The sequence below is a fragment of the Littorina saxatilis genome, linkage group LG10 (assembly GCF_037325665.1).
Source record: "Littorina saxatilis isolate snail1 linkage group LG10, US_GU_Lsax_2.0, whole genome shotgun sequence".
Lineage (NCBI taxonomy): Eukaryota > Metazoa > Mollusca > Gastropoda > Littorinimorpha > Littorinidae > Littorina > Littorina saxatilis.
In genome coordinates, this window is record NC_090254.1 from 16,877,476 (window position 1) to 16,901,820 (window position 24,345).

The window sequence follows — 24,345 nt, forward strand, 5'->3', positions numbered from 1 at the left end:
ATTATAAACAGTCATCAAATTATATTGACATTACAGAACGTGTCATTGTTACATGACCTGTAAATATGATACAAAAACCCTGAGAGAAAACTTTTCAAAAAATGCACCAAACCCCCTTTTTCTCAACTCCTGTGTGCTTTCACGCAACAACAAAATTATTAGAATCATATCGTCGCTGTAATTCACAAACCTAGTATCTTAATTTTTGAGGTTTTGGAACTAAAACAATAGTAATATAAGCTCCCTTATTATTTTGCCCGTGTGGCGATAAAAGCTCATAGCACCAACTGCTTTCTAAAGTGAAGAAAAGTTCTTGAGAAGAAAACTTATATCTTCACTTCTTTGAAATGAGCGACAAAAAGTCCCCACTTAATTTAAACTTACAAGGTTTTCGTGCCACACTTTGATGAAAACTATGTCATAATATGAAAGATACGGGGTTCCTGCTGTTGTATTTTAAGCTTGCATAAAAAAAACTTGAACATATCGTCCTTGTCCGATTAAAACCTCGTAACTCGATTTTTTGCGAAATCGACTTTTTTACATCAAAATAATCAGCGATTTTTTCTCGATTTTTTTGGTTATTCTGCTGAAAGCCTGAGTTCGTTGGAAGTCAGTAAAATATGGGTGCAAAAATACCTCGTATATCAATTCGTCAAAACCGCGAACCAAAATAACACGTAACTTGAGTTACGAGGTTTTTTTTGGTCGCGTGTTTTTCAGTTTTGGCCGATGAAAACCTCGTATGTCGACTTACGAGTTTTCTCATATCAAAAGACGGCGGCAACTGAACCATTTCCGCGAGATACGAGGTTGCGGTAAGATGTCCCTGCACTTTGAGATTAGGTAAAAATTCATTTTACACGTCATTAATAACGCTAGAAATACCCAAATTAACGTAAGCACTTCGTACTGAAATGACATATCACTACAATGGTTACTGCTGAAATGGATTTTTTGTTGTAGTATTAATTTTTCTCTAACTGTGTATGGAATTCGAACAGCAAAGGAGTCATTACTTTAGTTTTCTGACTAATCTACTTTATAATTATCTTTAATTCTGATTTTGTTTAATATATATATATATGTTACAGTCAAAACGGGAAATCAGTCATTACGGGTAATGACTAAAAGTTTTAGTCATTTCCGGAAATGACTGATTTGATCATTCATTACCGGAATTGCCTAAAATCTTTAGGCATTACCCGTAAATGACTAAACTTTGTGAATATTTTTTACCCTTATTGCCTGACTGCTAGTCAAGAAAATGCGGAATGTGAATATGTAACATATACACATGTATTTGTATGTATTTGAATATGTGTATCGGTCAATCTGTCACGTACTGAGGTTCTGTTCTAGTGTGTGAACACAGTCCGTCATGGCTGGCAGTGGATCCTTCACACCTGAAAGCCAACTCTCTTCGATGGAAGATCTTCGGTGGGTGTGCAGTGTGTGTTTGACTGAAAGTTCTACACCATGGGATTTGGAAACTGAACTTATCACAGGAGACAGCACAGTTCTTATCGACTCAGATGGCATTTCATGGGTTTACTGTGTTCACTGCCATGGACAGTTTCATGTGGAATGTATTGACCCAACAACTGTAAAGCACGGCGAGAATTGTATATGTTCGACTTGTTTGCATTAGGAGTCATGTTTCCTGTGTCTGGTGCAAAATCCGCAGGGCTGAGTAGGGGTCAGTTGATGGTCCCACTTTCGCTTGGGAATAAGTCATTGTTTTCCCGGAACAGTGAAAGTAGTAAAACAAACCCAAAACGCCCTTCAAACCACGGAGAGCCCAGTCAACAGCCACGGACGTCCACATACCATGTCTTGTTATGCGAGGAGACACTCTCGGATGAAGATGGAGCTACTCCACCACACCAAGCAGATGATCTTGAGCCCAGCGTTATGCCTAAGACTGCTGACGCTACCAGTCTCTCTGAAACTGCTGAAGCCAGCTGCACCGCCCTGATTGATACTGGTGGTGATGACATTCACTGTTAGATTGTTGGCGGCAATGTTCACTGCGAGCCCTAGTACGTCTCACACACTGATTTTGAGGATGTCTCAGATCAACAACCGTTATACGCTGCACAGTCAGTTAGTCAAGATGAGACTGATAATATGCCCATACTTGAGGATTCACTTGCAGCAGAGTTGCTGTGTCGTCTATTGGCTGAAGAGGACGACATGATACAGTTTGGTCTGTCACCTATGCTTGAAGATACTGCCGCCGTTGAAAGCCCAGTCCCAGGTCCATCAGGCAACGGTAATTGTACTCCACTGAGTGTCTACCCAGATGCCATCAATGATATTGAGAATGATAGTGACTCATCATACAAGCCATCATCTGACGAGTCGGACTCGGACAGCTCAACAGAACACTCTGAAGACAACGAGTCAGAGGCTTCAACGATATGTCCAGCTAATGTTAGCCCGGAACCCGCTTGTGAACCTAACCTTTCTAAACGTCCAAGGAACAAAACTTCGAAGAAGGAAAGTTGGGAGGCTGTGAAAAAAAAGAAACTAAGAATGGAAGGGAAAGCCTACACTGGGTCGAAAACCAATGTAGTGACAAGAAAGAACCAAGCAGAGGAGAAACGCTGCCGTGAGCAAGGACCACCTTGTACTTCATCTTTCTGTCTCAAATCAAAATACAGACATTGCCAGGAAATCATACAAGAGGATAGAACAGCTCTCTTTCAGCAGTTCTTGTCAAACATGGACTGGGGGCAAAGGAAGACGTATGTGGCATCTTTGGTTGATTTTGTACCAACAAAACAGCAAAGGAAACCAGGAACGAGACGGAGAAGGCAGATATTTTGGCCAGCCGAATACGTTGAAGTCATCACGTCTGCAAGAGAAAGTCAACCTTACAAAGTTGTCCAGGTGGACCACACATTCGTCAAGGACTTTTCTGATCTCAGATACTACCAAAGCATTCGGCCAGGGACATTGTCTGGGGATCCACAAGTGGTTGATATCCGCTGCCTCAAGTACCTGCCTGACGGTACCCTTCACTACAAGCTCCACTATTCTGATGAGTGGCAGCCTTTGCCACAAAGAAGAAGGAGGGCACATGGTGATCCCGGGGTCATCAACCAGCTCTACAGAGCACGGCTGCCAATCAAAGACACAAAGTGGCAGCACCTTCAGCAACCCAAGGAGGTTCTTCCAGCTGACTACCACTACTATTACGACGGCCTACCTCATGGTCGCTAAACTCTTCAAGCACATGAGTTGTGGTAGTACTGCATTACCACTAGGTGCATGTTCAAGAAACTTTCGATGTCTGTTTGCACTAAGATATCTGATGTTTACTAAGCCTATAAGAAAATGGTTTTTATTTTGACTTTTACACATTTATGCAAACAAAGAAGTTATTAATTTATCAGCTTCAGTTCACACTTAGTTTTTGTTGATTAAGAACAACGATTACCAGAAGATTGTAAGGATCCTTTAACTCAAGAACGAAGATAAATTGGTTCGTATCATCAACACACAATCAACGATTATGAGGAAAGAACAAATTTGTTTGTACTACGTTCTGGGGCCATTGTTTTCCATGTTATGTATGTGAACTTTTAACATTCTTTATGATATGGCTACATTACAAAACCTTGTAAGTCTTAAAAAATGGTCGTGTTTTAAAACGAAAAACTCGTATCTTGCAATTTTGTTGAATAATGTGTGTTTTACATGCTTGAAATTCTATTTGATTATATACATAACTTTGTTTGTGTTTCTAAATCATGTGCAAAAAAATTTGGATTTTTTTGATTAAAAGTAATTTTTTTATGACGTTTTTCTCGAAACGCTAAAAATCGAGTTACGAGGTTTCAATCGGACAAGGACGATATACCACTTCTGGATGACTCCTTTGGATAAAAAGCTCCTATATCTCAATATTTTCAATTGAATGGAATATCATTAATAACTGACATTAAAACACATTAAGAATGGTATTGCACTGTTTTAAAGAAAATATTAACCCATGAATTGAAGTTATATTTGAAGTGGTGGTTTCTCAAAACAGCAATAATTGAGATACGAGGTTTGTGAATTACAGGGACGATATGTGGTGTTCTTTACACATATCTACTGGCAAATGTACAGATAATACCAGTGGACTGTCCCGAGTTTTCATGATTACAATATTTGTATAAATTGCAAAACAAACATGTATAACTGGTGGAAATCTTGGGTGGTGTTCTGTAAAGTAGGCCAAGAAATTTGAGGGCACAAATAGAAGAAAAAAAATCATCCTACTTTGTGATCTCTGCATTTTGATTTTATTTTATTATTTAAGGTTATACTTCTTTCTAATACGGCAGATGCACACACAAAAAATCACCATTCTACTAAGAATAGAAAAGCTTGCAGAAAAGTTTATCGTGGCAGTTTTGTAAAACGTCCATCACAGGAAAAGTGATGCACGCATCCTCGGCAGACCTTGACTGGTTTCTGCAAACATACACAAACCAATGGCAGTAAGTAATGAGCTGAAAAGAACAAGCAACTATATACATGCAATTTTCATGGCAATGATGGAGCTGCACACACATGCACCAAACACGCACAAAGAAAATCTTTGTTTACTGCTGGGAACTGTCAAGACCTAACCCCCTTTTTTTCTCCCATGCGCTTGCACGCAACAAATCGGCAACAAAAAGAATAGATAAATAAACAAGAAATTCCTCCGAGGTTGGAAAAACACCCCCGTCAAAGGGAAATAACCTTTTCAGTTGGTGGCAGTGACTGAGTGAGAATGGTTATTTCCCTTTGACCATTAAGATGTCCCTCTATAAGTCCTTGTATAATTTTAATCCACCAATAACTCCCTAACCGTGTGTTTGACTGGTCTCAATTTTTGTAAGGACCGTCTCAGGAATGTATAGAACCTGTTCACCAAGTTTGGTGACGATCGGTCCGTTCATTCTTGAGATCTATATGCGAACACAAACAAACAAACAAACACATGGACCGAATCCAATAACTCCCTAACTGTGTGTTTGACTGGTCCCAATTTTTGTAAGGACCGTCTCAGGAATGTATAGAACCTGTTCACCAAGTTTGGTGACGATCGGTCCGTTCATTCTTGAGATCTATATGCGAACACAAACAAACAAACACATGGACCGAATCCTATACACACCCCCATAACGGGGGTGTAATAAAATACATGAGTAAAAAGAAAAAAATAGGAAGTAAGTTTTACCTGGCAATGATATCTGGAATGAGTTTTTGCAGGACTGCAAGGGTTTTCTGAGCCTGGAACAGAAACAGAAATCAAGGTACAGTGGAACCCCCCTTTTAAGACCTTAAAAAATCTGAGAAAATCAGGTCTTAAAAAGGAGGGAGTCTTAAAATGGAGGTAAATCTACAGAGGTTATGAACAGAACATCTGAAAAAACAGGTCTTAAAAGGGAGGAAGTCTTAAATTGGGGGGTCTTAAAAGGGGGGTTCCACTGTTATCCAAAACTTCAGCCACTGATCAGCATGGGTAGGATTCTTCCGGTATATGCCGGAAATCCGGATTCGATTATGGCCTTTTTATTCTCTCTTTTTTTTCTTTTTTTTGTTGTTGTTTGGTTGAGGTTGGTTCTTCAGGATTCATAGCATTTTTCAGTCCCACCCATGGATCAGAAAATGACAACAAAATTCCTTGATTAATCCAATTTAAAAGTCAGCACATTCGAAAGTAAACTTGAGAATCCTAATAAATCTTTCTCCTGCCAAGGACCAGAAATGCTGCAGCACGACAATGCAATAACCTTATGGCCCAAAACTACACCCTGTCTGATACAGTGGAACCCCCCTTTTAAGACCCATCTAATACAGATTTTCTCCTTCTTAACACTTTGTTTTCTCAGACTTTTTGTTCAGAACCTCTGAAAATGTACCCCCCTTTTAACACTGTCTTAACCCCACCTATGTTGACCAAGTTTTTTTTAGCCGAGATCTGAGCTGTGCTGCAGCAGCTAGGTCACTCAAAATTGTAAGAACTGTGTAGAAACTGTGTATCAACATGCTGGAATGCAGGCGTTAGATCGACGTTACAGGAAGCGAATAAAGTGACTGTGTGTACGGATATATCCGTACCAGGTCAGATAGATCAGCCATATGAGTGGGTACGGATATATCCGTACCTGGGAGACAATTAGTTAATTTACTCCCTTCATTTTAAGACCTGCTTTTCTCTGATTTTTAGAGATCTTAAACGGGGGGTTCCACTGTATTCAATTTGTATCAGACACACTGCAGAGCACTGCACTAGCCACTCAACCCTGCTTATTCTGTAGTTTGTGCGAGTGTGTGCATGAGGGTGCGTAAAAGAGAAAGTGTATATATAGTATGCTTCCACAAGCACACTATAATGTTTGTTATACTTTTCCCTACATGATTGTTTTATTTTATTATTTTATTTTTTTAATTCTTCATACTTGTTCTTCGTTTCATGTGTGTATCATAGTAGGGATAGCTGTAAGAAAGGACCATATGGACCTAATGCTATCATCCCTCGGTAATAAAGTTTTCGAGTTCGAGTATTCTCCACTAACCTCAACTGGTCCAAGCTTATCCAGACGTACAGCACTGGCCACAGTGGTTCGAGCGACGCCAGACATGAACGATGCCCGCGTAAGTTCAAGGGGTAAACCCAAACAGCCGCACACAGCTCCAAACACGACAGGGTAGTGGCGATGTTTCAGACCAGAGGATAGCTGATGGAGGTCATCGGCCTGAAACACTTTGCTTGCAGTGTCTGCCATAGATCTGCCCTGAAATTTAATGGTTTTTTTTTAAGACTGAATATCTGTGTCAATAGGGCGGGGATGTAGCTCAGTCGGTACCGCACTGGATTTGTATCCAGTTGGCCGCTGTCAGCGTGAGTTCGTCCCCACGTTCGGCGAGAGATTTATTTCTCAGAGTCAACTTTGTGTGCAGACTCTCCTCGGTGTCCGAACACCCCCGTGTGTACACGCAAGCACAAGACCAAGTGCGCATGAAAAAGATCCTGTAATCCATTGTCTGAGTTCGGTGGGTTATAGAAACACGAAAATACCCAGCATGCTTCCTCCGAAAGCGGCGTATGGCTGCCTGAATGGCGGGGTAAAAACGGTCATACACGTAAAAGCCGTGGGAGTTTCAGCCCATGAACGAACAAACAAACAATCTGTGTCAATATTCTTTCTAATTTAAAGAGGGTTTTTTTTGGAAAAAGAATACAACTTTTCACTTTTTCTGTTGACACGGTGAAGCTAAAAATACTATGCTAGGGAGTTTAAAGATTTTTAGTGCTAATCTACATGAGAGCTCAACATTGGCAGATCGAGTTTCCTAAAGGTTTCAATATGTATCATCACAAATGGGAATCTGTATAATGATTCAAGGACTGATCCATTTCTTGCATTAAAAATTAACACAACAGTGACCACCGGCCCATCCTGACTCAATTTCCAAATAAAGTATCGCTCAGGTCACTCCACACCAACATTTTAAAATGCAGTAGCATACGTATAGATCTATGTTCCTGGACAACCACTGAATACAACATATATACCAGACTTGGGAACCCCTGTTTCGCACTAGTTATAATTCTCAAACAACTTGGTGTATTTTCAGAAAAATAAACGTACTCCAACCAGCATTTAACATCCATGATTCAAACATGTGTCACACGCATCCGTCGCTATGTTACTCAAATTTACCAAAACGTTGAAAACAAATGCTACTTTCAATGTTTACTGACAAAAACTGTTATCATACGTCAAAATACTAGATTGGCTTTGGGATGCGCTTGTGAAAAAAAGTTGTCTAAGAATTTTTCTCGTATTTTTTCATACGAACCATATACTTCTTGTATTCTAGACAATCATGCTTACAAAATACGGCGAAATCGTATTGGTTCCCAGGTCTGATATACCCTTGAAGCTGAGAAATTCCTATTTCTAAAATGCACTTTTTCATGCATTTTAGATTGAATGAAAAAGTATATATGCGAATCCTGTTAAATCACATCCCTGAAATGATCTATTTTGTCCACATGCATACTTGTAACACTTAAACACCAACCTGTCTAGAGCTGGCTCTGTTAGCAATGTGATTTGCAGTGCTAACGTTACATAGACGATCAAGCTGCTGCAGAGTTTTCAAATCACTGCAAAATGTGTACGCTTCTCGCACAAACGGCAAGTTGAAAGAACCTAGAGAAAAACAACAAATGAAACAAAATAAAATAACATGCATACACAAACTTCTATATTTATATGGATATCTTGAGAATGATAATCATGGACATAAAGAAGGGTGCACACCTTATTGTTTAAACAACGGTCAAAATCTTCTGGCTATAATATTAAGAGCTCAAGAACTATAATTTAAGAGACTGAACCTGTCTTAATTAAATTTTTTTCATTCAATGAGCGCTGAATCTGGGGTGATAACCCGAGACAACTCCTGTGATCTTGCCGCGAGGTGGCGCCAGTTATCAGTTGAAAGTAAGAAGGGGCATAACCTCACCAGAACCGACCATTGTCTGTTTACCGTATAAAATGCACGACTTACACACGAACTGTTACCAAACCGATATGCTATTTGGGACCAATGCAAGTTTTTTTTCCTTTCTCGTGTGATCTTGCCGCGAGGTGGCGCCAGTTACCAGCCGAAAGAAAGAGGGGGCATAACCTCATCAGAACCGCCAATTTAGTCAGCAATAGCAAAACTTGCTTGACTTTTTGTTGTTACAAGTTTGTAACAGCTAATCATCCCCACTGTGTCATTGTTGTTGTACTCTTTCCTACTATACTGCACACACACACACACACACAAAATATGTAAACTGCTATAAGTATTACTTTACCTGCATTTTCTAGGGCACAGGTGATGAAACTTTTCAGGTCTTCTGTTGATTAAATAATAAATACCTGATTAAGGGCATTTACATACATCCTCCCTCTTCTTCAAACACAAATCAACACATAGTCAGCTGTTTCATAATAAATCCTGCCTGGACCCATCTTCAAACAAAACGAAAAATATTTGGGAGAAGAAAAAACCCGTTAAAATGAGAAAGAATAACAAAAGAGAAAGATGAGGAAAAGGATTTGCTTCAAATATCCATAGTCATGAAACACCCCCTTCCTTGTTATTATTTGTTTTAATTATAATTTTTTTTCAATACAGAAACTGCTATAGTCTTCCCTCTAGTGGTTACAACATTAATGTTTCAAGAAAACACTCAATTATATATTACCTGTGTGAAGTATCTGCCTATGTTGTACTGAAGACTCTAGGCCCAAGCTGTGCGAAAATCCTCCAGTTGGGAACGCTGCACATAGAGCAAAAGCTTATAAAATTGAAATCAAACCCTTATTAGTAAAATATCAAGTCGATCTATAGTTAAATTCATATTAACATTTTTTTTTAATCAAAATATTTTGTTCTTTCTTTCTCTCTCTCTCGATCTCTCTCTGTCATCTAAAACCCTCCAACACATACATATGACGCGATCCTGACCACAACTCCAGAGGGATGAATTAAACAAATGTACGTTAAAAGGCTAAAACTCATACTCATCCTTTTTTGTTTATAAATTACTTACCGTAATTAAGTCTCTTACATCTTGTTTAAAAATAATTATAATCTGAAGATAATTGTGTTAAGGTTCTCTATCAAAACTGATGATGAGCATGCATTCATGATTTGAATAACACTTACAATCTGATTTTGTAGTTTTAATTTATTTATAATTTTCTTATTTACACATGTAAATCTTTTAATTATATTCATCTATTGGTTGACCTACTTCTATGGTTGATATAATGCATGTCAGTCTTTTCCCGGGAGCAAGAAAAATCACTGATTAAACGCAACACCTACAAAGCTGGATTGAGTTCATCCGATACCACAGGCCCATGATATATATAGTTTAAAAATTGATTAACAAAATAATGATAAGATATATAATGCCTTCTGAAATATCGGTAGCCCCAAAGCTGTGATTATTCAGTTTCATTGGCCTGTGGGATAACCTCCCATTTCACCAAGCATATGTCTCTCTCTACTCGAATGTCGACCCAGTGCAGCTGTGCAGCTGTTCCTCAGAAGTGGCTTTCAGCTATGAGGCCATCAAGTAATTCTACAAACTAACAAAGAATGCAATATAGTATGATATCCGTACATATGTGCATCGATGTCTTCAAAACCCTTTTTCGTTTGCTTCCGTTGCACTTCACTGCAACTTCTAAAATAAATAATAAGACACAAGAGAACTATTATTCGAGAAATAGTATGTGCAGATACGGTGCTGTGTTTTCACAAGTGGTCTGAATTCTCAGTTTCTGTGGACAGCTTTAGGAACAACAAAACTAGCTTTTACCACTACTATATACACGCTCGACTTTCAGTAAGCATACGATTGCAGAGAAAAGTATTACACAAAGAAAATTAATCTATGTTCTGAATATTCTAAGCACAAAGATAATCACAACAACTGTATATTACCGCTGTCAGACAGCTGAAGCAAAAGTAGCGTCTGCTCCATGATCCTCAAAATAACTTCTTCTCAATCGGTCCGACTATGACTTTTCATTATTTTACGTTGTCTTTACACGAATGTCTATATTTTTCTGGCAAGATCTGCATTAATGAAACGTATCTTTGCCTGCATTAAAAATGGAAATAGATCCTCATGTTTTTTCAACTCTATTTTGTGATTATCTTGATTTATTTTTTGTAAACTAATGCAATGCTGCTGATTAGAAGAAGGGAGCTCTTCTGTCGTGAAGTACGAAGTGGTAAAAGCGCCCCCAACTCATCAGCAACCCACATCAAAAATGTCAAATGATGTTTTGGGTCAATTGGAACCAGCTTCTTTCAACAATAATCAATTATGCTAACTGAAATGGCACTGTCATCGGACCGAATGAGATTCAAGGATAAAATCATCGCAAATATAGCGAAAGCTATCAAGGGGGTAAGTGATTTTGCTGAATTTTGTGGCCGATTGTCGAAAAATCGTAATGACTCGAAGGTCCTGTGATCTCACATGACTTGATTTACTGTCTGCAACAAAGGCACAGCTGACATCGTCTATTCTTGCTTTGTGTTACAGCGCTGTTTTTCTCAGTTTAGATGGTATGGAATGAAGTTATTATATATGGTGGAAACAGTGTTGACTCAGATCCAGATCCAGACTCACTGTCAGTGTCAGTGTCATTGATATGATGTAGTTAATGTTGAGAACTTGAGGGCTATAAATATTCTCTTTAAGTTTCAGTGTGGTGTTGAGAATGAGATATATAGGGCCTATCAGAAATTGATTAGGGCCCTGGTGCTGCTGATCACTTTATTGATAACGGTTTGAAGGGTTTGAAAAACGACAATACAATTGTATTGTGACCTATAATTATTAATTCACACACTGACACAGTAAACAAACATTCTGAGTGGCTCGGGAACAGCTTTTAATCCGTTACGGACCTCCCTTGAAGACTTTTAATCTAGAACCCGTCACACTCATGAGTAGTGCTGTAGAACTGAACTTTATTTTGCGTGCCATATTTGACGGTAATTAGCCTAATACCTCGATAAGGTAGTCACTAGTGGATATCTGCACTGCTGACCTAGCATGGCCAGGGTGGTTCAGTATTGATTTGGCAGCTTTGTTTTTTATACATTTCAATTTAATAATGGTTGTTGTTTTTTCCTTCTTTCTTTTATTTTCTAGCTTCTCTAGAATTTATTCATCATTCCCAAGCTAATTTTACGTATGAAAAGATCAAAATGTAGCCACCACAACGTTTAATGACTGGCAACAAAGACAGTGTCACAATTTTAAATCATAATTAATCAGTTCAGAATAGCACAGGGATTGGCTTGGGTTTTGTCCACTATAATAATAATAATAATAAATGAGCATTTATATAGCGCAACATCATAACTTTACAATTATGCTCTTTGCGCTTGACACATTTAAAATTAAAACACAGTTATACAAGCATTTACATCTACATTCATAGTCAGCAACGCTTAATTAAAAGCATACACCATCAAACATACATTACACTCGAGGTCCATTGACTGACTCAGCCACAAATCAGTCAGTCATTTTGCAAACCAATCAGTCAAGAAAAAACCCTTTCCTTCCACCACGGGACTGCCGCAATAGTGCATTACGGCAGTGAGGAGAAACTTCTGAAAGTTGTTTACAATGTAAAAATGAGAGGAAAATTCAATTCATTTCTTCATTTTCTTGTTTATTTTCCAATGGTCTTACAAGTTACATGAAGAGGAATAAAAGGTCTGAGGACACAATAACCATATTTATTTCAATGAATCGATTAAGTAAAGAAGGGGGAAAAAAAGAAAGAACAAGACAGCAGACAAAAATAAGATGAGCTGACTCACAGACTCTGCTGCATGTCTATCGGTCAGTTGACAGATTGAGACCCATATGTGTTGGTCTTTTCCGAATTTAACATGGCAAAAGACTGTACCGATGACCGACGCCCAAGCCAATCCCTGATAGCGGTCATGCATTACTGAAATTAATGCACCTGGAGAACCAAGCAGCGTGGAATCCCAAGTTTAGTTCATTGTATACATGTCTATAATAGCAGCACTTATTACCAAACTGCGTTCCAATTACAGCGTTAACAGGTGAACAACGATACAATATTTTGTTCAGTTATGACAACACAAAAATCAGATTAGAATTGTACTTTGTTGAAATCTATGCTGTGTGAGTGCAGTCAACACCTGATCTGGTAAACCGCATCTCTTGATTCAATCGGTTCTGACATGTTACATCAATACATGTATGTATTCCTATTTCCAAGATTCTAGTATTACTTCAGTCTAAAATTAATCTCAAAACAACAACAAAACCAAAAACAGCAGTTCTTTGCATTTAACTGTGATATCTTTATCAACGACTCGTCGTTTCTAGCATAAACCTTCGGTCTCTATAGCTCATTAGCTGTTACTCAGCTTACTGATTTAATTGAGCCAATCGGCCTGCACCATTTATGCCATGACATTCTGGGCTTATGACAGTAACTGACTACTGTAATTAAATGTCACTGACAGTGACAGTCACTGTCAACAATGTCCAGACAGTAACAGTCTAACACTAACAGTTGGCAACATTATTTTAGCAAATCAAGTTATTTACTCTTTGAAATTTATGTAATGTAGTGTTCTGCATGTCAATAATGTTTAATAAAAATAAAAAAATAAAGTGCATAACGAAAGGTTTTTTTTAAGGGGTTGGGTGGGCACGTACTGCATGATTGATAAAAACATGCATTACTGTACCGCCCCTCTTTTTTTTTTATTAGTTTTATTGTTCAATACATATGACACTTCCTTGTTTAGCTAGGTCATGCATTCATTAAATTACTGACAGATTGCATTTTTATTGGCCACAGCATTGCACATGAACTGTTAAGATAAGGCATTTGTTGATTTAAGTCACACGTAGTCTGCAACTGCCTTCTCTTGATAACATAATTTATCACTAGCAATAGCAGTAGAAATTTATCTGTGAGTGGTACAGTATCTCTCTCTCTGTTAATCTTATAAATATACATGTAAAGTGTTACTTTGTTCCAGATACAAGAAGCTGTGTACTTCAGAAGTCAAACAACAGCAGATGACAGTCCACTGATTTTACGCAACAATGACCGCCAGTGTCACAAGCTCTGTGAAAATCTTGACCATGTCTTTCTGCATGGGTAAGTCTGATGAAAACAGCTGCTGTTGTAATCTTACCAAGTATAGTATGCATCCTCCCCTCTCTCTCTCTCTCTCTCTCTCTCTCTCTCTCTCTCTCTCTCTCTCTCTCTCTCTCTCTCTCTCTCTCTCTCTCTCTCTCTCTCTCAGTATCTCTCTCTCTCTCTCTCTCTCTCTCTCTCTCTCTCTCTCAAATCGAATTCCGCGTACTGGAGATGTTATTTCGGCGTACTTGATTTCGGCGTAAAGTATGCCGAACGGCTTACAATGCTAGGCCCTGCTCTCTCTCTCTCTCTCTCTCTCTCTCTGTTGTTTTTGTTATTTTTAGTTGTTTTTTTCCCCTTGTGACACGTTGTTTAACATTCAGAGTATTTCATTTGCATAATTGCCCTTAGAGATGGAATGTGAATTACATGTATACACTAATCAAACACACACTGACACCGTAAATTATGCCATCATAAATCTCCACCCACCCCCCCCCCCCCCCCCCCCCCCCTCTCTCTCTCTCTCTATCTACCGGTACTGTCCTATCACCCTCACAGCATCATAGTTACATCATATAATTCGATTTTTATCTGTTGTCTTATTATTTGTTTTGTCTTTTAATGTGCACCACACTGAAATTTCTCTGTATGAGATAATAAAGTATTCGTATTCGTATTGTAGTTGTTTCAACAAAGTTGATTTTGTGTGTTATTTATAATTTACCGTAGGCTCAAGCATCATTCAAACGGGTACTGGAAGGTGGTCACAGAATACACCCATAAAAATGCTGTGAAGGAACTTAGGAATCTAGCCAATGTTACAACAGATCTTGGCAGAGGTAAGTTTGTGTGATAATTTGGTGGTTTATGGGCCAAGTCCAAATTCCTGAAATGTGAACAGCATAAGGCATAAGACATAACATAATTTCTTGTTCATCATCAAATACAATTAAACAGTTAATGGATGAATAAATCCAAAAACAAAGAGACTGCCAATTAAATGTTAAATTAAATAAAAGTTAATGGATGAAAAAGTGTGGTTAGATTAAACAATTTTGTTGTTGTCTAACTTTAGTTCTGAATGTATCTGTTCAAATGTTTCATCGCTTGGCCGACTGAGCTTGACATTATTTGTCAGGCATGTCTGTCATTTTGTGGACATTCATTTTAACACTCAACACATTGACAGGATAGAAATGGACACAATTACTGGCTAAGTGAGTTAAGGCCAAAAAAAAAATAGGTCTGTTTACGGTAACCCGACCGACCCTATTTTTTTCGTGCGACCCTAGACTTTTTTTGGGCATTTGGGGAAAAAAAACGAAGAAAAAAATCTTTTTTTTTTTGTGCAAAATAACGTAAAAATATGGTTTTTTGGAGGAGAGAAAAAAAAAAAAAAATCCCGACCTACCGACCCTATTTTTTTGGCCTATGTTACCGTAAACAGACCTTTTTTTTTTTGGCCTAATGAGTGAGCTTAAGCTTACAGACTTGTGCTGGAAGGTGTAATAATTGTTGGTTAACGTACCTTTCATTGGACACGAAGGAATGGACACAAGCAATTGGACTTGGAAATTTCAACAACAAAAAATTCACTGGTTCAAGGAAGTTGTTTGGTGTCAGCAGTTTTTTGCAAAAAAAACATCAGAAACTTCTTCCAACTCACTGAAAACTTTGCTGTCATTTCAACAGTGCTGCCAAACTTTCCCACTTGAAACTTGCACAAATTGACAAAGCCTTTATTGCCATTTAAAAAAGATTTCTGATAAAAGAAATCCTAGCAATAACTATATCTATGCTGTTTGATTTGATTTCAGGCCGAGCATGGATTTTCATGGCACTGAACGATTCCCTGTTGGAAAGCTACATCCGCTGTGTGGCGGACAATGTCAAGTTCCTCAAGAAGTTCTACGCCAAGGATGCACTGCTGTTAGATCAGCAGGTAAAGAAAGAGCTAGCCAGCTGTTCTGCTTTATTAGTTTGAAAATGCTTATAAAATCCCTTTGAAGATCAGGCTTTACCCACCCCCACCCCCCCTCACCCTCCCTCCCTTCCCCCTCATATGAAGAGCTTGCCTTTGCAGAATTTTCATTCAAAACCTCTGTAATTTATTTTCATTTTAAGATTTCCTCCCTTTCAAAGGCAGATTTTTTTCAAATTGTCGGTCTTGTGGGGTTTCACTGTAGTAGGGTACCAGAGCTATGCAGTAACAGGACAGTCATTAAGTGATCCAGACAGTCAGCAGTTTAGATCATCTTTTATTTCTTTTTTATTATTAAAAGTTGACATGTCATTTTTGCTGCTTGAAATTGATGATTGATTAGCAAGATTTTGGAGAGGGAAAAACTTATTTAACATTCAAGGCCGTACATGCATGGTTACACATGTGGCAGGCGTGCCTATGCGTACACTGCTTCTTTGCCTATGACAGTGATCAACCGTGTTGATAATGTACAAAGTGGTAGAAAAGATGCCAGATAATGTACAAGTTCTCTTTTTTTAATGGTTGCATTGATTCTAATGACTTAGTAATGATGTGCTTGTTCTTTTCAGCAAATGAGTGTGTTACTTACTCTGACGTCAGGATTAGAATGTGTGGTCTTCCAGCTGGAATATGTGAGTTGGTTTTGTTTTCTGTAAATGTTACTGTTGAGCATTCAAGAGCTAGAAGACTAAGTGTTCAGTTTGAGAATTCTTTTTTTTTAATGATACAGGTAGTTGTGGTGTGTTCTCAAGTGCTTTTTGAGAATGGGCGGTTCTGGTGAGATTATGCCCCCTCTTTCTTTCGGCTGGTAACTGGCGCCACCTCGCGGCAAGATCAGTGATGACACGAGAAAGGAATAAAGACGTGCATTGGTCCCAAATAGCATATCGGTTTGGTAACAGTTCGTGTGTAAGTCGTGCATTTTATACGGTAAGCAGACAATGGTCGGTTCTGGTGAGGTTATGCCCCTTCTTTCTTTCGGCTGGTAACTGGCGCCACCTCGCGGCAAGATCACAGGAGTTGTCTCGCGTTATCACCCCAGAAGCGCTCATTTAAATATAACTTCATTTTTCATTTTTTTCATTTTCATTACTTTATTGTCCCATCGCTGGGAAATTCGGGTCGCTTCCTCCCAGTGGAAAGCTAGCAGCAACGGAGTCGCGCTACCCAGGTGTCTGCGTGTTTAGGTGTATTCAGCCACCTGCACTTATGGCAGAATGACCAAGGTCTTTTACGTGCCATTGTGATGACACGGGGGTGGGACATGGCTTCCGTCTCTGGGTCTGCACATAAAGTTGACCCGTGTCCGTCCCGGCCCGAATTCGAACCTGCGACCTTTCGATCACAAGTCCAGTGCTCTACCAACTGAGCTACCGGGCCCCCTTATGGTAATGGTTCCATATTGAACCAGAACAGGAAACAACAGCCAGACAGTTTCTGTCAGGACTGATGGCTGTTACTCTAACAATATATCATTTGCACAAGTTGCGTTGTTTATAAAATGAATACTCTGTACATGTACATTCTTTATGTTGCACATTTGTTAAATAAGGAAAAGAGTCTTGGTGCTTTCTTCTTTGTTTGTTTTTGTTTAGCACGTGTTTGCTATGCTAGTAGCTGTTGATTTTCCTGGCTATTGCTATCCATTCTTATGCAGTGTTTTCACAGTTCTGTTTTCTGTTACCCAGGACCTACCATACCTGGACTTGACGGCCTACCCGCCTCGTACCCGCACAGCTTCGGAGCTTGAGGAGGATGATGCTGACCATGTGTCACTCAGGAGTGCAGGGAGCATTGCATCACGCCCTAGCACTGAGGTATTCAAATGAGATGCTTCTTCTCTTCTTCTTTGTTCCTGGGCTGAAACTTCCACATTCACTCATGTTTTTGCACGAGTGGATTTTTATGTGTATGACCATTTTTACCCTGCCATTCGGGCAGCATACGCCGATTTCGGGGGAAGCATGCTGGGTGTTTTCGTGTTTGTATAACCCACCGAACTCTGGCATGTATTACAGTATCTTTTCCCTGGGCACTTGGTCTTGTGCTTGCATGTACACACAAAGGGGGATAAATAAGGCACTAGCAAGATGCTTTACTACTTACAATACAATACAATACAATACAATATAATACAATAACTTTATTAATCTCTAAAAGAGAAATTGCATTGCTGAGCTTTTGTGTCCGTAATAAAACATACATAAAACATTCAAAAATAAACATTTGTTCTTTGTCATTCATACATTCTTGTGTTCTTATACATTTCTTCAATTCATACATCAATATTCTATCATAATTATGTACATACATTTATTCTCTTTTAACAGTCTGTCTTCAAACGCATCTCAGAGAGGGAGGCTAGAGATTTGTGTTGTGCCATAGGTAAAATCATGTGCTTAGCTATGAAGTAATGTTATCACATGTTATTTAAGGAAAATGAGTAAATATATGTACCAAGCGTATAACATCAGCAAAACTGAGAAAATACAGCACATTGGTTATCACATAAGAAAGTATATTAAAAATAAATTAACATGCATTCACCATCAACAATGCACAAACGAAAGTCAGCACCTTGTCGGTTATCACATATTGTCTAAGAGAGTAGAATAAGAGTATATAATCATGCAAAACAAAATCAACAATACTGAAACAATACAGAACACTGACCCCGTGCATCAGAGCGACAACGCCAGCATCTACCGCCCCACCTGAGAATTGAAGATGTGAATTGCAGATGGAATGAACGAATTTCTGTCATTGGACGATTTCTCTCAATCTGTTGTTGATAGTACCGAACAGTCTCAATGTTGCTGATTCTGTTATCTTCTTTTTTGTTTGTTTGTTTGTTTTGGATAATTTTGTTTGTTTCACTTGGATAATTCAGTGTGGACCCTTTTTTTGTTGGCGCGGATTACAAAAATCTATGACTTTTTGATTCTCTCCTTTTTTTTCTCCCTCTTGATAAATATTATATGTATAGGTTACAACACGAGTGTTTTTTTATATGGCTTGTATTTCAGTCAAGACCCAGCGGATGAATATCATCGGGAGACACGAGCCTCTGGCGAGTGGCTCTCGATTGATATTCCCGCTGGGTCTTGACTGAAATACAAGCCATATAAAAAACCACGAGTGTTGTAATCTGTATATCCCATTCTACCATCAAACACAAAGTGTAGACTACTAGCGGCACTGTTGCGATCTGTGCAGGGTAAAACTGTTGCCAGCGAGACTTAGCCCTTTTGCAACCTTAAACTAAGTGACCGTCGCTGAAAAAATAAAACGAATGAGTGCATCGATAAGTACGCGGTAACACTACTTTCAGACCATTTAAAAGCTTTAAGTAAAGGTTCATAAGTTGCAAGAAAGTAATGAAGTCGAATAGAAATTAATTTAGTTGAAGCGCACAATTCTTTTGTTTTGCGTTTCAGGTCGGCAGAACGGGCGAAACGGGTTTGGGACCCATTTGGCTTACTCGATTCAGAATCGATTCCACGTTGTTTTTCTCGAACGTGTGTAATTAGGCTTATTGACAGAGAAGCAAATTTTAGGGAACAAATATGTAGGTTTAGATTTAACCATTTGCTCCCTATTTGAAATGTATCTACGTGATAAACTGTTTTGCGAGTGTGTTTGCATGGATGAACTTAAACTGGTATGGTGTGAGGAAAACGCGACCGACACGTCTGTCACCGCCGATTGATTGCATTTTGAAGGAATATGACTGGATTACGGAAAAATATGTGGACTTACTGCAGAGCCAGGCAAAAGAGTAGACTTGCTCGCAAAACACGTGAAACAGCCGATGTTTGATAGCTGAAGGCGCACACCAAAACACACTACCGACAGATTCTCAAAAGTCGTCTTCTAACGATGCAAGGGGAGGGTACTCGTGTTTTTGTTTTGGTTCGCTAGCATCTGGTTATCTTGTAAGTTGAATGTTCGTTTTTTTCGACCTGCATTGCTTTCATAATGAAAGAAACTTTTGCTTATTGCATCTCATACATCAGATCAGTTCTGAGATTCATTTTTGCGTGCAACTGATATGGTTTTCTGAGCCGTGCAATACGATTTTAGAACTTCATACAAATGTGTCACATTGTTCGGCGCGAGGTCAAAGGTCGGGAGGAAAGTAGTCCTTTGCCCAAATCGGAATCTGCACTATCATATATTTTTTGGAGTCCATGATGTATTTATTGAGCTATAAAAATACAACATATATACTGAAGTAACAGAGACAAAGAAGGGAGGTCATGGGATATATATATATATACAATCCCAGCTGTCTCTATGAATGCTTCAAGGAATCTGCACACCTGTAATTGTTGCACAAGATTGAGGCAGTTTCTTTGTGTTCGCATGTTCCTAATCAAGGTTTTGTGTGTAACACTAACAGACTGCAGCGTCCACGCCAGAGTCCACCAGAGGCATGACAGACAGCGACACAGCCAGTCTCAGCAGTCTTGACACTTCAGCACTTCGCAACAGTTCCGCACGAGTCAGTTCCGTCTCCATGGACTCTGGTTTCCCTGTCGACATGGTCAGCATCCAGAGCAGCAAGCAGCGAAGCGTGACGCCCACAGACACCATGTCCATCTCCAGTCACGGCTCGGGGGGCGAGCCAGATCGCTTGATGAGGTTGGAAAGTCTCGTTAGTAAGACAGAAGAGGTGGAGGAGACAGAGGGAGGACTGGAAGTGATTCGTTTGAAAAGCGGCAAGAAGCCTGCAACCGGCAGCAGGAAAAAGAGGTCAGGCTTGGGAAAGAAAAGTTCCAAAAGAGTCGTTTCTCCTGTTTCGTCAGCAACGGTCTTTGGATCATCTGTTGGGGGTGGGGATTTGGAAGGCAATTCAGGAAGACCAATAGATATACAGAATTCTGCTGCTGCAAAGCAGGGTGGCCAGAAAAGCGCAGAAGCAAAAAGTCGCAGTTTCGGTACAAGTCCTGCCTTTGGAAAAACGCCACCTGGTGGAAAAAGTCTACCCTGTGGGAAAAGCCCTGCGTCGGATACCACCCCCAACAAAGTGAACTTCTTTGTGGGAAGTCCTTCACCAGATATACCTGAGGAAGAAAGGAGCATGACAAAAAGTCAAGGTGTTATGAGTAGAAGTTCAGAGCAAGATCTTGAAAACCTGACCACAGAAACCAAGAACTCGATGGTAGACAGCTTTACCAAGCTGGAAACCACCGTTGCCAGCATTCGAGCGACAACAACCACACTGCATCAACACCAAGATAATGACAACCCACAGCAAACTTTTTCTCCAGACTCTAGAAACTCCTCTTCAAAAACTGGAGCTACATTCACAAATGAAAACTCTGTGCAATTTGGAACCTCTCCACAATCTTTCTCTGCTTCAACTGACTCTGTGAATAAACGCACGTCAGCTAACGCAGCCCTCTGTGATAACAATGTGACTGATTCTGCTGTGCCAGAACAAAACTCAAAAGTGCCACACCCTGCCGGAAAAATGTCTGCTCTGGAAGAACTGGAATCAAAATGTGCACAGCTGTGCGGACCTTTGACTAGCAAAGGTAACGACTCGGTAGACCACTGTGCTTTTGACTTTTCTGAAGGCACCAAAGAAAATTCTGTAGGGCTGGGTGTGAACAGTGCAGTAATAAGCAGTAGTGAGAGGAGTAGCTACCAGTACCAAAATGGAATTCAAGCCAAAGAAACGTCAAAACAGGAAGATGAAGAAGACGTCGATTTTTACAGTGCTCCTGGTAAGGTGGGGGTGAGAGAGGATCGATCACACTCCGTCGGGCAGTTACATGACTACATGGACTACATCGCCGGTCATCATGATGACCACTCTGAGGAAACGATAAATGAAGTTGAACAGCAGGATGAACAGGTGATGGAGAAGGAGAGAAAAGAGTGGACGAAGTCTAAGGACTACGCTTTGAGGTAAGTTGGATTTGGATTTTTTAAAGTGCAACTGCATTTTCAGTGAGTCATTCAGCTGGTCTTCTTTTTTCACTCCATTGATTATTTTAAGTTTAAATTAGAAAGAGTCAATGATGAATGAAAGTTCCCATCAGAAACCACAAATTCCTGATTTGTAAGACTTTTCTTACAGATTTCTTGAATTTCCACAAATACAAGAATGAAACAATGTTTTTAAAAAGATGGGAAACCAGGAATTTCCGATTTTGAAAGAATTGTTTTACTTTCTGTTCTCAAATTCAAAATGTAAATGTAAGGGTGATCTATACCAAAAGTTTCCTGATTTTGACGATTTGCTGATCCATGAAGACTATAATTATATTACATATACATGGCTGTAGTTTTGTAAACATGTACTAAGAGGAGTCATGTGCTACTGTCCTCAGCCTGGACAACAACACCAAGCTGCAGATCATGCTGGACGTCTTCACGAAGGATGATGAGGAATTCATTAAGGTCAGTTTTTATGCTGTGTGAGTCTTTATTCTCAATCAATTAAGTTATCAATATATATATATTTTTTTTTCATTTTCATCACTTTATTATCCCATCGCTGGAAAATTCAGGTCGCTTCCTCCCAGTGGAAAGCTAGCAGCAACAGTCATGCTACCCAGGTGTATGTGTGTTTAGGTGTAATCAGCCACCTGCAGTTATGGCAGAATGACCGAGGTCTTTTTTAGGTGCCACAGTGGTGACACGGGGGTGGAACATGGATACCGTCTCTGAGCCTGCACATAAAGTTGACCCGTGTCCGTCCCAGCCAGGTTTCGAACCTACGACCCTGGGATCACAGGTCCAGTGCTCTACCAATTGAGCTACTGGGCCCCCCATAGTGCTTAAATGTTTTATTTATGATGGCTAAGTTGCCGTGTGGCTGTGATTCACCTGTCTTTTTCAGTTTTTGACTCACATGCGAAGCAAAAGTGAGTCTATGTACTCACCCGAGTCGTCCGTCCGTCCGTCCGGACGTCCGTCCGTCCGTCCGGACGTCCGGAAAACTTTAACGTTGGATATTTCTTGGACACTATTCAGTCTATCAGTACCAAATTTGGCAAGATGGTGTATGATGACAAGGCCCCCAAAAAATACATAGCATCTTGACCTTGCTTCAAGGTCAAGGTCGCAGGGGCCATAAATGTTGCCTAAAAAACAGCTATTTTTCACATTTTTCCCATTTTCTCTGAAGTTTTTGAGATTCAATACCTCACCTATATATGATATATAGGGCAAAGTAAGCCCCATCTTTTGATACCAGTTTGGTTTACCTTGCTTCAAGGTCAAGGTCACAGGAGCTCTTCAAAGTTGGATTGTATACATATTTTGAAGTGACCTTGACCCTGAACTATGGAAGATAACTGTTTCAAACTTAAAAATTATGTGGGGCACATGTTATGCTTTCATCATGAGACACATTTGGTCACATATGATCAAGGTCAAGGTCACTTTGACCCTTATGAAATGTGACCAAAATAAGGTAGTGAACCACTAAAAGTGACCATATCTCATGGTAGAAAGAGCCAATCAGCACCATTGTACTTCCTATGTCTTGAATTAACAGCTTTGTGTTGCATGACCTTGGATGACCTTGACCTTGGGTCAAGGTCACATGTATTTTGGTAGGAAAAATGTGTAAAGCATGTGAGTCGTATGGGCTTTGCCCTTCTTGTTGTGTATGTGATTGCTTGGGGTCAGGGTTTGTCTGAAAAAAAATCAACCAGAATTGAAAACAAATTGGTTAGAAAGGAAATGCACCTAATAAATGTGTTCATGAATTACAATTTTACATAAAACTTGGTGAAAATGTTCACTGATCCAAGCAGTGCATCAATTCGTTCAACGATGCTGCACTTGTACTTGTACAATGTAGTGAATGTAATGAAAAAGTTAAAATGATCCCAGTGCAGAAAGCTTAAGGCCTGTGACATCAAGTTTTCCTGTCAAGTGTCGGTTAGTTGTTAACTTGTACAGACCGTCACGGGCCCATGATGATTTCAGTCTTGTGAATTGTGATGTGATTTCAGATGTTTGTGACGCGAGAGGGGCACTCGGAGGGTGAGGTGAAGGTGACCTACGTGGTGGTGACCAGTCGCACACTGTATCTGCTGAAGCGGAGAGAACTGGATCACAAGTTTCAGACGGAGCTGGCCATCCCTCTCAAAGATCTAAATTTTATCACTGTAAGTGCAGGATTAATTGAAAATGTCAATTCTGCTTAGAGATATGTAGCTGGTACTAGTTTGGTACTATGTGTCCTGTGGGTGTATTTCAACAAATCTGAGAAAACCAGGTCTTATAATGGAGTGATCTTAAAATTGGGGTAGATTTACAGAGGTTGTGAACAAAAAGTCTGAGAAAACAGGGAGGGTGGAAGTCAAATTGGGGAGTCTTAAGACTTAAAAGGGGGGTCCAACTGTAGTAGTAAAGGATCTGTGTTTCCTCATTGCAGGTAGCAGTTGTCTTCTTAATAAGAAAACGAGAAATTCAGATCAAATTAACTCCTTGGTGGAGATTTAGGGTTGTTTTGTCTCTCTCAATGAAGGTACAAATAATCTTTTCAAACCTGTTTTTGGCTCACGTAAGTGTAGCCTATGCGATGGTAAACTTTGTCTGTCTGTGCGTGCGTATGTATGTATGTGTGTATGTCTGTGGTAGAAACTTTAACATTTTTGGCTAAACACC

General features: G+C 39.6%; 2 protein-coding genes across 2 annotated transcripts in view; one reads left to right on the forward strand and one right to left on the reverse strand.

The window, feature by feature from the left end:
• Positions 1-99: 99 nt before the first annotated feature.
• Positions 100-10,549, reverse strand: LOC138978290 (uncharacterized). The gene is made up of 7 exons (XM_070350968.1): positions 10,510-10,549; positions 9,260-9,334; positions 8,867-8,908; positions 8,080-8,210; positions 6,567-6,785; positions 5,225-5,277; positions 100-4,470 (listed from the first exon to the last, which is right to left on the reverse strand). Exons 1-7 carry the CDS (start codon positions 10,547-10,549, stop codon positions 4,368-4,370), a joined length of 663 nt encoding a protein of 220 aa, XP_070207069.1. The 3' UTR covers positions 100-4,367.
• Positions 10,550-10,670: 121 nt separating this feature from the next.
• Positions 10,671-24,345, forward strand: part of LOC138978291 (pleckstrin homology domain-containing family M member 2-like) — a 33,716-nt gene continuing 20,041 nt past the window's right edge. Inside the window, exons 1-9 of the mRNA XM_070350969.1 lie at positions 10,671-10,981; positions 13,621-13,742; positions 14,457-14,566; positions 15,545-15,669; positions 16,281-16,343; positions 17,400-17,528; positions 20,114-21,627; positions 22,053-22,122; positions 23,688-23,843. Of these exons, the coding sequence (XP_070207070.1) occupies positions 10,898-10,981; positions 13,621-13,742; positions 14,457-14,566; positions 15,545-15,669; positions 16,281-16,343; positions 17,400-17,528; positions 20,114-21,627; positions 22,053-22,122; positions 23,688-23,843 (2,373 nt within the window). The 5' untranslated portion in view covers positions 10,671-10,897. The remainder of the gene's footprint in view (positions 10,982-13,620; positions 13,743-14,456; positions 14,567-15,544; positions 15,670-16,280; positions 16,344-17,399; positions 17,529-20,113; positions 21,628-22,052; positions 22,123-23,687; positions 23,844-24,345) is intronic.